General features: G+C 37.8%; 1 protein-coding gene across 2 annotated transcripts; it reads right to left on the bottom strand.

Annotated features, from left to right (window-relative positions):
* Positions 1-251: 251 nt before the first annotated feature.
* ndfip1l (Nedd4 family interacting protein 1, like) lies at positions 252-13,152 on the bottom strand. 2 transcript variants are annotated; one of them, XM_084386262.1, is made up of 8 exons: positions 12,960-13,141; positions 10,398-10,485; positions 8,534-8,664; positions 8,348-8,398; positions 4,554-4,641; positions 2,291-2,415; positions 885-951; positions 312-641 (listed from the first exon to the last, which is right to left on the bottom strand). In XM_084386262.1, exons 1-8 carry the CDS (start codon positions 12,987-12,989, stop codon positions 541-543), a joined length of 681 nt encoding a protein of 226 aa, XP_084242388.1. In that variant the 5' UTR covers positions 12,990-13,141; the 3' UTR covers positions 312-540. The 2 variants fall into 2 exon arrangements, with proteins under 2 accessions (XP_084242389.1, XP_084242388.1); XM_084386263.1 differs by lacking the exon at positions 8,348-8,398 and having other exon boundaries at positions 252-641; positions 12,960-13,152.
* Positions 13,153-14,125: the final 973 nt, after the last annotated feature.

Below are 14,125 nucleotides of genomic sequence, written 5' to 3' on the forward strand. Positions count from 1 at the left end.
ATATATATATATATTTGTGCTGTCAAATCAATTGATTAATCCTGATTTTGTTTTTGTTTACATAATGTGTGTATATGTGTAGTATATGTGTGTGTGTGTATATATATATATATATATATACACACACACACACACACACACACATATGCAAAAAAAAAAACCTTATGTTAGATGTGACAATTTGACAGCACTAATATATATATATATATATATATATATACAAAAACACAATTATTATTATTATTATATATGGGGGAAAAAATAATCAGGGATTCATTAGATCCTGAAAAAAGGGTGTTGTTCATAAAAGTATAGGAAAAAGGGCTTTTAATTTAATATTGTATACATTTTTTAATATCTCACACACACACACGGTGGTCATATTTGACACAATAAGACCAGGATCAAAAAAGGGCATACATTTTGATTTCATGTCTTTAAAATGTAATTACACAATAATAACCAGAGTGAACAACTGAAGGTAAATCCCAAGACAATTAAGACAAGTTGCCTTCATAAAACAGGCTGACAAAAATGAACCTAGATGAAGAGAATTCTGGTCCGTGGAAGAGTAGAAAAGGAGTCTGACATTTTTCGGATCTTTGCGTAGTTGATAAAGCCTCTGAGGAAGAGCAGGAAGCCTGTAGGTCATGGAAACTCACATCAGCGCTTGCGCCTCTCGCTCCCTTTAACAGCCTTTTAATTAGCCCAACAATGTACAATTTCTTAACTCGAACTACGTTTTGGTATTTATTGAAACACAACTTAAGCCTATTTTACAACCAAACCATTTTAGATCAATAAGAAAATCAAATGATATCATTCGATGTCTTTCGACTGGAAAGCAGCAAAAACGTAGTTGTGTTTAGTGCCCTTATACTTACCAAGCACCAGAAACACCCACCACAGCCAGTACTGGCCATCAAAGTAACCAGGGAAATAAGTGGAAAACTGAGAATGCAGAGAGCGGAAGAGTGAGAATCAGAAGCAAGAACAAAACACCTATCATGTTCAGGCTTGTAATGTCAAGAAAACACATTACAATAAATCACAGCCTTTAACTCATTCAGTCAGATCATAATGTGCTGTAATATGCTTCTGTGATGTTCTCGGTAGAGATGCACCGATTACAATTTTCTAGGCCGATTCCGATTTCCGATTTTTCACTGAGTTTGACCTGCCGATACCGATTTTAGCCGATTCCGATTTAATTTTTTTCTAACCACTTTACAGCACACACAAATATTTATTTTCCATCTTTTCTTTAACCCTTTCACGCGTAAGTTTAAAATATTCTAACTGACACCCCCACCCCCCGAGTGAGTTTTTTCGCGAACGTTCCCTTTAATGTTTCCATGGCGACGCGTCACGCGATACACCGCAGCCACAATTAAACTGTATGACAGATGTGTCGCTTTTATTTCACTTTTCCTTTTTTATTCAAAATATTCACAAACTTGCTTACCATGTCATCAACTAGCCTATCTGATATTCCGATTCTCAAATACGTGTAAGTGAGTGGTCGTTTAAAAACCTTTAATCTTGATCTATAATGAGATGGGCGCCGCAATGTTGTCCTGTCAGTCGGATTTACAGCACGTGAATTCATCAGTTTCTCCGAAATAAATGCAAGAAAGTGGCCGGTGAACTGAGAAGAATAGAGTAAACTTTATAGTTACTTCCCCTATGTTTGTCTGATATGAATAACACACATGTCGGCAAATTATATTTGAATAGATTGTTATTGCTGCTTCCACAGACATCAGTGTGTATTTTACAAACTCCAAATGTATTGTTTTAATCGTGCTTATGTGTATTTAAATATCTGAAACCTAAAATAAACATTTTGAGGTTGAAAACACTGCTTAGTTGTGCCATAACAGCGCTGAACGCGTCCGTCTCTGGCTCAGCGCCAGGCAGCCAACGCGCGAAAGCACAGTTTGAATCTGGCAGTTATGCGACGTCACTGAACATCTAAATGTGGCACCGCACCGTACTCTCATGGGCACAGACATACAAATCCCATATATGAGACCGTACCGCTCAAAAGGTTAATCATGCGGCGCCCGAGTGCATTTGACCGGCATAAAATCGGCATTTGTCAGACTGACCGGCCGGTCGCCGGTCATGGCCGATCACGTGAAAATCGGCCAATTCCGGTCACCAGCCGATCAATCGGTGCATCTCTAGTTCTCGGCAAACCCAGCCAAGCCAAAATGGTTAACCAATAGGTACACTAAATTAAACGAAATGTGTAAAATTAGCAGCAGTTGTCTAGGTGGTGGCATACCCGTACGATGAGGATCCATTTGATGAGTGACAGCCCAAACCCAGATATGGCACCATAACGCCCGGCTGCTGAGGTTGTAAGGCAGAATGATAGAAAGAAGCCAATCCAGTTGAAGAGGAAAGCCACTGAGGAAAAATAATATATATATATTCAATTACATCAGATTTGTTTTCTTTTCTTTTTTGTTTATTCTAGGAATCTTTCCTGTACCATCATCACATTCCCAGAATTTTTTTTAAACATGACTCTCATTACCATAATTTACTTTTTGTTTCTTTATTTGGTTGTCAACATTCATGCCTTAAAAATGAAAGTTCTGTCATCATTTACTCAACCCTCAAGTTGTTTCAAACCTGTATGAATTTCTTTCTTCTGCTGAACAAAAAGGAAGATATTTTGAACAATGTCGGTAAGGGACCGTTCGGTATTTATGGAATGGACCACCGGAGGAAAATAGGGGAGGGTCATGTCTTTTTATTCTTTGTTGAGGGGAGGGTCACCCAACTTTTGTATTCATGAAAACAGAGCGGCTTGTTTGGTGCATATTTTTCCATGTAGCTCTCTCAGTCTCGTCCCCCATCGCTAGCAGATGGGTCTGACCCAAGAAAAATCCAGTTTGACGCTGTTTGACAGTGCGCACGCTCTTCGGACGTACGCGCTCAGAACAAGTGCATCATGTCAGAACAGAACGCCTATGAAATGTTTACCCGGCAAAGCTTTAAAGCACCAGCAAATAATGAACTTTTGTGATTGCGAATAAGTGCAGTGTCCTGTGAGTGTAACACTACCGCTGCATTAACATGTGATGTGAATGTACGTCGAGTTTTACAGTATTGGGACTGAGGCGCCAGAACTGCAGCTGATAGAATGTGCGCTGTAGCACGATACTACCATATTTTAGTTTCCATTCTTATTGTGTTTCCACAACAGTGTTAGTGAGTAAATATACTGAAATGGCCACCATAACAGTGGAGTGTGATGTGTAAGATGAGAAAGCAGAGGTTAACGCCCGTTTCACACATACTGTGTTTGCAGTGCGTAACTGATCCACGACTGTACCACAAACACACTCACTATTTTAATTTCAAATCCAGAAGTTATCAGCAACTTGCGATTCTCTTTGTACACATACACACTCTTTAATAGACGTATTCACGTTTAAACACAATTTAAACAGCGTATTATTCAATGCATTAAGCTACTTCTATATAGATTTATATATTAAGTTGCCCGAGCAAGTGGTAAAATATTTAACCATGTACTTATATTAAAATCGCAAACATTTTAAATTAAAACTTAAAATTGACAAAAACAGCCGACTCTCGTGCCTTTTCTTTTGCATTTAAATTTTAATACAATAAATCTTGCATGTCACAAAGAACTTGTTTTTCCACCTCCACGAATGAGACGAGTGTTGTTCATTATGTCGCCTTGTTGAGGTAAATTGTAGTTGTCCTTGCTTTACCCCGGTCTTAAAGTAAAAAGACGACAAAAAGTGAAAAATAGTAGTATTTAATTAAATACATTTATGGTGAGATTACTACATTTTATTTAATTAAATGCATTTATGGTGAGATAATTATATTTTCATGTCAATCTGTGTTCATTTTGACCACGAACCATGCGCTGTCACTTTAATTCAGCGCGTGCAGCACAGCAGAAATAGACTCGTGTGGAAACGATCGCTGCACTGCTGTATACGCACTGCAGACGGAGTACGTGTGAAACGGGCGTAAGACGTTTGTCATGGTTGTACAAAAACAATGGTTATCTGAACATCTTTGCCAAGCGCAAACCAGTACAGAAGTAATCTATAAATTATCGGGGAGGATCATGCCTTTTTTCACAATCATTTTGGAGGATCATAGAAAAAAGTATTGCTGACGAAGTGAGGGTCAAGTCTATTTTGACTATAGATCTCAAAATTCCTCCGGTAGCCCCTTAAATAAAAAACGAACAGTCCCTAACCAGACAGTTGATGGACCCCATTGACTTCCATAGTATTTTTTTTCCTACTATGGAAGTCAATGGGTTACATCAACTGTTTAATTACCAACATTCTTCAAAATGTCTTCCTTTGTGTTCAGCAGAAGAAAGAAATTCATACAGGTTTGAAACAACTTGAGGGTGAGTAAATGATGACAGAATTTTCATTTTGAAGTGAACTATTCCTTTAACTTATGTATGGAAACTCCTTGATCATAAGGAGATAAAAGAACAAAGAGAAAGTGCAAAAACTGTTTCTGTCGCTGAAAACACTTACTGAAAAACGTCAACATGAAAATGCCGTCGTTGCCTATCCGCAGCTGGTCAGCATCCTCAAAGTCATCTCTGGCCACAAAGTCATCATCCTGGAGGAAAACACAGAGACATAGATGTATATCAACAGAGAAGGAAACAAGACTAAAACAACACACTGGGAAAAATCATGTGATCGTTTAAATGTTAAAGAATTTCATAATGTCAGAAAAGAAACGTGACTGGATGCAGTGCATAAAAATTCACAGAAACAAAAACCACAGACACACATACATATAAGTGACGCCTAAAGCAACATTTTAAGAGCGAACGTGGTGGAAATGTAGCTTAAAGGCCGGGACATACTTCAAGCGAAACTGAGTAACGATCTGTTTGAACAAAAATCAGGCCAAAACGAAGTTCAATTGGAGTTTGGTTCAAGAATTCAAAACAGCTTGCCAAAACGAACTTGCTGGAAAAGTTCGGTCCGGCTGCTTGTAAACACCTTCGTACTACCATTGGTCCATGGCGATTACGAAATAGGTTGGTGTAGCTCTGAGGCTCGGCCTTCTCTGACATTTTTGGTTCAGTCCGTCAAAGTCAGACGTCCACGAGTAAAAACGTGGACACACCAGACGCTGCTTTATAGTAGAAATTGAAGTTAAAATTTTTAATACAAAGAAATACAGTTTTTTCATGTTTAATACTGTAAAGCTGTGTGCGTTAAAGCAATATTGTATAAAGTGGTATAAATTACTTTTTGTCGAGCCAAACAAGCCAAATTGCAGAGCTCATGCAAACATATCCACATCGCTATGATCAGATGCTTTCTTATCTGATGTTTTCTCTGATGTTATTTTTGTTCTGTTTATTTTATCATCAAGAGATAAGTGAGCAGCAAACATTTACAAATTCATTCATATGCTACTCCAAGCAGCGTCAGGATGATCGCTAACAGTATACTGCAAACTTTTTGTACCCCAAGCGAAAAGTATATCAGGGCCTTAATGGTGCTTTCAAACTTGTTTGATTGCTTGATCAAAACCAGAGTTTGACTGCTCACTCCTTCCTCATATGGATTCTGTTCACACTGTATTTAATGGGTCAGTGGCACGTTTGCATCAAAGCGCTCCGTTTGCTCCCGATGCGAGATAATGGGTACGCAGAAGGCAGCAAAATGTAGTGTTCGCTCACCTCACTTTTGTACTTTGGTTTTAAAACCTACGTTTCAAAATCTAGGGCCGCAAAAACTAATAGATAGAAATTATTTGATAATGAAAGTAAAAAACAACAAACTTGATTATTGAATAATACCATCTGCGCAATATACACAGAAAACAACCGCCAGTCACCTCACTTTACAGCAACAAATAACACGTCTATGAACAAAACGCATCAGCAAAAATAGCAGAGGATGAGGAGTGAGCATGCGACCCTCATGGGAAATTCCAGATCATGACCGAGATGACAGTTTGACCGTACAAAGGTCAGTGTGACTGTGATGGCTCGCTAAGAGCTAAAGCATAAGAAGCACTGGGCTTGTTAATTCAAGCAATGCTTCAACACATTATCTAACTAAACAAGGTAATATGTTTTCATAGTTATAGTATGTTTTAATTGCACAATGAATTCTTAAAATATATGTAGGATTCATTTGGGGTAATGGAGACATTTTCAGAGACAGACAGATTGTTTTATTTAATGCCATGTCAGCGAGACAGAAAGATAGACACAGACAGACAGACAGACAGATAGACAGAGACAGACAAAAAGAAAGACAGACAGAAAGATAGACAGACAGACAGAAAGATAGACAGAGACAGACAGCCAGAAAGATAGACAGACAGACAGACAGACAGACAGACAGACAGACATATAGACAGAGACAGACAGAAAGATAGACAGACAGAGACAGACAGACAGAAAGATAGACAGACAGACAGACAGACAGACAGACAGACAGACAGACAGACAGACAGACAGACAGACAGACAGAAAGATAGACAGACAGACAGAAAGATAGACAGAGACAGACAGACAGACAGACAGACAGAAAGATAGACACAGACAGACAGACAGACAGAAAGATAGACAGAGACAGACAGCCAGAAAGATAGACAGACAGACAGACAGAAATATAGACAGAGACAGACAGAAAGATAGACAGACAGAGACAGACAGACAGAAAGATAGACAGACAGACAGACAGACAGAGACAGACAGACAGAAAGATAGACAGACAGACAGACAGACAGAGACAGACAGACAGACAGAGACAGACAGACAGACAGAGACAGACAGACAGACAGACAGAAAGACAGACAGACAGACAGACAGACAGAAAGATAGACAGACAGACAGACAGACAGAGACAGACAGACAGACAGACAGACAGACAGAAAGATAGACACAGACAGACAGAAAGACAGAAAGAAAGACACAGACAGAAAGAAAGACAGAGACAGACAGACAGAAAGATAGACAGAGACAGACAGACAGACAGAAAGATAGACAGACAGACAGACAGACAGAAAGATAGACAGAGACAGACAGACAGACAGAAAGATAGACAGACAGACAGACAGACAGACAGACAGACAGACAGACAGAAAGACAGAGACAGACAGACAGAAAGATAGACAGAGACAGGCAGACAGAAAGATAGACAGACAGACAGAAAGATAGACACAGACAGACAGACAGACAGACAGAAAGATAGACAGACAGACAGACAGACAAAAAGATAGACAGAGACAGACAGACAAAAAGATAGACAGAGACAGACAGACAGAAAGATAGACACAGACAGACAGACAGACAGACAGAAAGATAGACAGACAGACAGACAAAAAGATAGACACAGACAGACAGACAGAAAGACAGAAAGAAAGACACAGACAGAAAGAAAGACAGAGACAGACAGACAGAAAGATAGACAGAGACAGACAGACAGACAGACAGAAAGATAGACAGACAGACAGACAGACAGACAGACAGACAGACAGACAGACAGACAGAAAGATAGACAGAGACAGACAGACAGACAGAAAGATAGACAGACAGACAGACAGACAGACAGAAAGACAGAGACAGACAGACAGAAAGATAGACAGAGACAGGCAGACAGAAAGATAGACAGACAGACAGAAAGATAGACACAGACAGACAGACAGACAGACAGACAGAAAGATAGACAGACAGACAGACAAAAAGATAGACAGAGACAGACAGACAGAAAGATAGACAGACAGACAGACAGACAGACAGACAGAAAGAAAGACAGACAGACAGAAAGACAGACACAGACAGACAAAAAGATAGACAGAGACAGACAGACAGAAAGATAGACAGAGACAGACAGACAGAAAGAGAGACAGACAGACAGACAGACAGAAAGAGACAGACTTGTTCAGGCAAAAACAAAAAACTGAATGTCATACATGCACGTTTTTGAAGGTGATTGTGCTAATTACAAAACATTTTAGCAGAATTATAAATTCAAATAGTAAAATACCTCTAGAAATAAATGTTTAAAATACTCTATAGCACTTACACTATAGAAATCATTGCGTCTAAAATCTAACACTCCAAAAGGGGCAACGTTTCATGGCCTGAAAAGCACCAAAACAGTGCTGTTCTCCTAATGCTAATAATTTGATCAAATTATTCTTCTGCACAGCAAATTATATATTTCATTCCAAAAAAATGTTGTATGCCTCTCTCTAGTCAAGACATGCAGCGAGGTTCAAGCCCTGGGGTCTTCCATGGACCTCACCTGCACCATCACACTTTACAATCTCACACACTCTGTTACTGTACCTCCAGCGCACAGCGAGTTACATCATCGAGTGTGTCCAGACGTTCCCTGTGCTGTACGCAAGCAGTGTGTGGCAGAGAAACAGAGCAGTGAACAGGGGAAACCACATCACATTAAAATAGTATTTCCTGTGGTTGATGTTGTTAAGGACGTTTGTTGGATTCGTGAGTGAGATTTGTGGTACTTACTCGACCTGACACCAGTGGGACGGTAACCTCTGCTTTGGATCTCTCAGCCTCATCGTACGATGGAAGTGAGGTGGCTACATTGTAAGATGGGGGCTTGGGAAATGATGCATCGTCTTTGTAATCAAAATATGCTGAGGAGAGGGAAAGAATATGAATAGTGATTACTTACACATATGCTATTGCATAATGTGATGAAAAATCATGCTGCAAGTTTATAGGGCTCCTTTAATTAGGGCACTATGATTTCCACAATGTAGATTTTTTGTATGAATTTTTTTTTTTTAAATGAAGGGCTGTACACTTAATCAAATCACGATACGGACTAGTGTCTGTGGATATTAAACTTCAAAAAGACTGCTAATCTAAAATCTATCACAAGTCTCTGTGTGAATGAACAGAGCAGTTTCTTTTACCACACACTCAAGCAAGCGTGACGCTTCTGGTGTTTCCAGCATCTTCCATCTCACTGTATGAGAACACTACACACAAGCTTCATCTCCAGAGCTGCTCTGAGAGTTCACTTTACAAGCAGATCACAATTACATTTGATTAAACTATCTTAAGATACACACAGAAACTCAAAGGTCTTCCAAAAAAAAGAAAATAATAAAATAAAATTGGTTTAACATGAAGAAATATTACTATTGTGTTTAGAAGCAGAATGTTTCAATGTAACAACAACTACAATGTAACAACAACTACAATAATTTTAATTTAAACAGTAAACCTGTTTGCCAAAAAATAAAAATGTTATGCATTCATTTGATTTTCATTGTTGTAGATAATACATTTGTAGGGATGTCCTGAACCTATCTCAAGAATCAGTATTGGGCGATTTTTTTATCTGATCGGTCTCAGCTATCGAGACAGAGAACATTTAAGCCACGCCCACATGGGGGGGGGGGGGGGGGGGGGGCAATCCAACCCTCTCCATTGACTTTGTATTGTGTGAAGCTGCCTCCTTGTCATTTCTTGCTTTAACAAAATACAGAACAATGCCTAAAAGCTGGGTGTACACCAAACAAGCTAAAAACCGTAAAAGCCAGCCTTTAAAGGGTCATCGGATGCCCATTTTCCACAAGTTGGTATGATTCTTTAGGGTCTTCATGTAAAGTTTGTAACATACTTTGGTTAAAATAACATGCTTTTTACCTCACACGTCTTTATACCAGACCCTCCCAATACAGTAAAACTGCACATTTTAGAGTGGCCTTTTACTGTGGCCAGCCTAAGGCACACCTGTGCAATAATCATGCTGTCTAATCAGCATCTTGATATGCCAAACCTGTGAGGTTGATGGATTATCTCAGCAAAGGAGAAGTGCTCACTAACACAGATTTAGACAGATTTGTGAACAATATTTGAGAGAAATAAGCATTTTGTGTACATAGAATACACACAATACAGAATTTGTGAAAAATATTCATAGGGAAATAATATTGCTAAAATGTTAATAAATGATTAAATTGTTAGCATTTTTTTAGTTCAACTGATTAGACATCCTTTTTGATGGTTAAACGTTAACTAGTCTCAGCCTCAGACCAGACGTCATGGACCGTTGGCTGAACGTCCAATGCATAGGGCACACAAAATGTGAAACACTTCAGGAGTTTTGAAGTCATCATCTAATTCAGGGGTTTTCAAAGTCAAAGTCAGTGGACCTCCATTTTGACACATTGACACAATGGCGCCTCTAGTCTCCACCCCCCAATTTTTACTAATTTCAATAGCGATCAGTTTAATCAACCATTAAAACGAAATCCAGAAAACTTAAAACAGAAAACACGCATTTTGGAAAAATAAATAAAACTGAATTTGGGACAAAATAAAACAGATTTCATAGAGCCTTATAAGTGTTTCATACCTGCATTGTCAGCTGCAATACTGCTGTAAGGGGGCGGAGCATCACTGGCCAGCTGAGGCCCCTCCTCCGGATCCTCCTCATTGGGCAGCTGGAGACACAAGAGACAGTTCATTGGCTGCAACAAATCCTAAACTTTGCCTGCCCGGTTTCATTGTGATATGGTTGCACTGTAAACACGATCCTGGTGTGAAGGCAGTTGAAAATATGAGATCATTGTTTTTGGTTCAAGTCAAGCCTAAATGAATGGGTTCTGTATACTATTCTGTAGTATTTCCTGAAACCATAAAAGACCATGACAAATGTAACCCGAAGCTGAAACTCACATGACTTTCCATAAACTTAACACTCACATGTGTTCCAAGAAAGAGTTCACCTTCAGCCTTTCATAAATAAAGTAAAGGTTGGGCTACCAAGCCTCCTTTCATTAATGATGACAAGAAATATTCATTACATAAAACAACATTCAAAGAATCTGGACAATGCAAAACTTTATTTATTTGTATTCACTAAGTAAATAAACAGTCCCATAATAAAAAAACACATCAGAATAAAATTACACCATTTTTGTAGAAACAGTAATAACAATATTAACCCTAAAAAGCCTGTATACAAGCCTGTATTACAATACTGTATCAAATTTGATACATTAATTTTACATTATCAACATAATCAAAACGGCAGAAAAAACTGTTGAACAAAATCTATCATATTGCCTTCTGTCATTTGATTGGTGGTCAACTTTTTATTAAGTAAAAGGCCTTTTAGCATAATTCTAAAAATGGTTCAGGCTGTGGTTCACATGTCTTTTTGCTGTGACATTTTAATGTTTTTTATAAAGTAAAGTGTGAAAGGCCTTTTAGCATAATTCCAAAAATGGTTCAGGCTGTGGTTCACAAGTCTTTTTGCTGTGACATTTGAATGTTTTTTATAAAGTAATGTGTAAAAGGCCTTTCAGCATAATTCCAAAAATGGTTCAGGCTGTGGTTCACATGTCTTTTTGCTGTGACATTTTTTATGTTTTTTATAAAGTAATGTAGGAATAACCTTTACATTGTTAGTAATATTTCAAGATGTACATTTAAGAAACTTAGGTTTACTTGATCATCCATCCATACATAGGCCTAGTTTCACAGACAGGACTTTTGTATTTAGGCCTAAATATCTTAAATGGGATATTTCACCGAAAAATGAAAATGTTGTAATTTCTTACACAACCTCAAATTGTTCCAAACCTTTATGAGTCTCTTCCATTGACCACAAAAGAAGATATTTTGAAGAATATTGGAAACCACACAGTCGACGGCACCCATTGACTTCCATAGTAGAGGGGGGGAAAAAAAACCACTATGGAAGTGAATGGGTGCCGTCGATTTGACTGATTTTCATTACCATAATTTTTTTGAGCTTTAGATGTTATATCATATATTTTGTATAAAGGTTCAATAAAGTGTTCAAATTAAGTTTATTATAAATTTATGTTGACTATTTCCAGGCTTTAGCTACATGGTTAAGGCCCGGTTTCACAGACAAGGCTTAGATTAAGCAAGGATTACTCCTAAGATCAATTCGGAAATTTAATTAACTTGTATAAATATGCTTTAGAAAAAAAAAAAAGAAAAAAAAAAACACTTTACTGGCACTGACATATTTTAAGACATGACAGTGCAAGAAAATTTGCCTTCAGTAAAACAGCACATGCATTTTAGTCAGCCTGGAACTAGGCTGACGCCTCGTCTGTGAAACCGGGGGTAAATGTACTAAGGTATTATAATAGTTACACTGTATTCCAGACATGTACCATAGTAACATCATGGTAATACAGTGTTTTGCGGTCATGTCTCATGGGAATGCCATGGTTTTTGAGACATGTTAAATGTCCAGAATCATGTTTTTTTTTTTTTTTACCATGATGCACATATAGTTTTTGAAGAAGCTTGGACAATGTATGAATATGATAATCATTCTAGTATCAAAGTAACGTTACCAAGGTATTACCATCTGATATCAGAACTGCAACATAGTACCACATAAAGGCCATTGTAATAACCTTGAAAAAAGATGTCATTGAGTAGTTTGTTTGTTTCTTAATCAAAAAATAATATATATATATGATCAAACGTGTCTGCTGTAGTGGAATATTATATTACATTGGTCTCTACAAGTTATTAGTAATCTAACCAGATATGTTGTCAACTTGTCAAGGCTGGTTCCTACTACATAAATATCAGCCAATTTGCAGTAACGTTAACCCTCCCTGCATTCATTTTATTTGCTTGCATGGTAAATGAGATACGAGGATTATGTTGCATGAATGAAAACTTTGACGTAAGCAAGAAACTAGGCTATAGTATTACCAACTATTTTAAAATAACAAACTGGTTAAACACAATACATTCACAAATGCAGTCTACGTGTTGTCATGCCACAATCATTAAATGGTCGTGTTATTCATTTCAAAATACTGCGGCCTGCATCCTGTCAGAGCCTCGGTGTTTCACGAAAATGCTTTCCGACGTGGACGCGCTTGCCGCTGGTCTGCTTTAAAAATAAGGACTCACTCACCTGCTGATATCTCCCACTTGGCTCAGCCATCCTCAGCGAGCTTGAGAAGATAACGAAAATTCCCGTAAAGACACAATTCAAGCAACAAACTGTCTAAATGAATTTTTTTAACAAGTTAATGGCAAAGCCAGAAGCCACAGCCCTCATCAGATCAGATTTGCCTTAGAGCTTCCTGTGATCTCAGTCAGACGGCTGTGATCTTTAGCGCCATCACAGGACAAAACGAGAACAAAACACCCCAAATTATTAATAATATTCATATACCATCGAGCTGACTGTAGCCTACTGACACTATCGAATGAAAAAAAAAAGATGTAAAAAAAAAAAGAAAAAAAAAAGACCTGGGCCAGTTGTATTAAACAGCTTTATGTTAAGACAATTTAGTAGGCTACTACTAGTATGACCAACTTAATCAAGGGGTAGTCGAGTATTACTTCAGTACAAAATTAGACCAATATCTACATTTTATATAACTGACTTAAAACAGTTCTGAACAGTCTTAAAGAAAAAAGAAAAATTAAGACTAGTCTTAGCAGTTTATGCAACCAGCCTGCTTAACTACACTATGTGTATTGTCTTCTGTAGAGCTGCTTTATTGTGTTGGCTTGAGAAAACCAATATTCTGTTCCTCTATTTAAGATTATTAGATTATTATAATTATTCTGAGACTAAATTTTTTTTTTTTAAAGAATCCTCCTAGACATCCACCAAACTCAGGCCAGAACTTTGTTCTGACTAGGACGTGTGCTAGCATACTACTTGTATACATACTTTACAAGTTTTACCTTATCTTTATATGGCAGAAAATTTAAGAAGCTGTATGCTAATAAGCATATCTGAAGTCAACAAGTGCACTAAGTTATATAGTTCACTCACTAATTATTCTCTATCAATTTAAACACGATCCTATACTGACATCTAGTGGTCTGAAATGTTCAGTTTAACAAAAGCAGAATGCAAGGCTGTTATTACTAAACTGTATTAAGATATGTGTGATAATTTACAAAGATAATGAATTTAGCAACATGCTAACACTTTTTCCTCGCCCCCTCGCACGGCCCCATCCTGGAACCTGTCCACTGTCCAATATCACCTGTAGCCCAAGACTGGTTGGTTACCCATTGAAGCTAAGCAGGAAGTCATTGAAATATGTATTTATTATGTCT

Source organism: Rutilus rutilus, assembly GCF_951802725.1.
Source record: "Rutilus rutilus genome assembly, chromosome: 18".
NCBI lineage: Eukaryota > Metazoa > Chordata > Actinopteri > Cypriniformes > Leuciscidae > Rutilus > Rutilus rutilus.

What these genes read in the sequence shown, in the direction of transcription:
- ndfip1l (XM_084386262.1), bottom strand. Translation starts at nt 12,989, where the DNA reads ATGGCTGAGCCAAGTGGGAGATATCAGCAG. An exon ending in TATTGCAGCTGACAATGCAG is followed by an intron (nt 8,665 to 10,397) that starts GTATGAAACACT and finishes CCCTCTCCTCAG; the next exon opens with CATATTTTGATTACAAAGAC. An exon ending in TCCCACTGGTGTCAGGTCGA is followed by an intron (nt 8,399 to 8,533) that starts GTAAGTACCACA and finishes GCTTGCGTACAG; the next exon opens with CACAGGGAACGTCTGGACAC.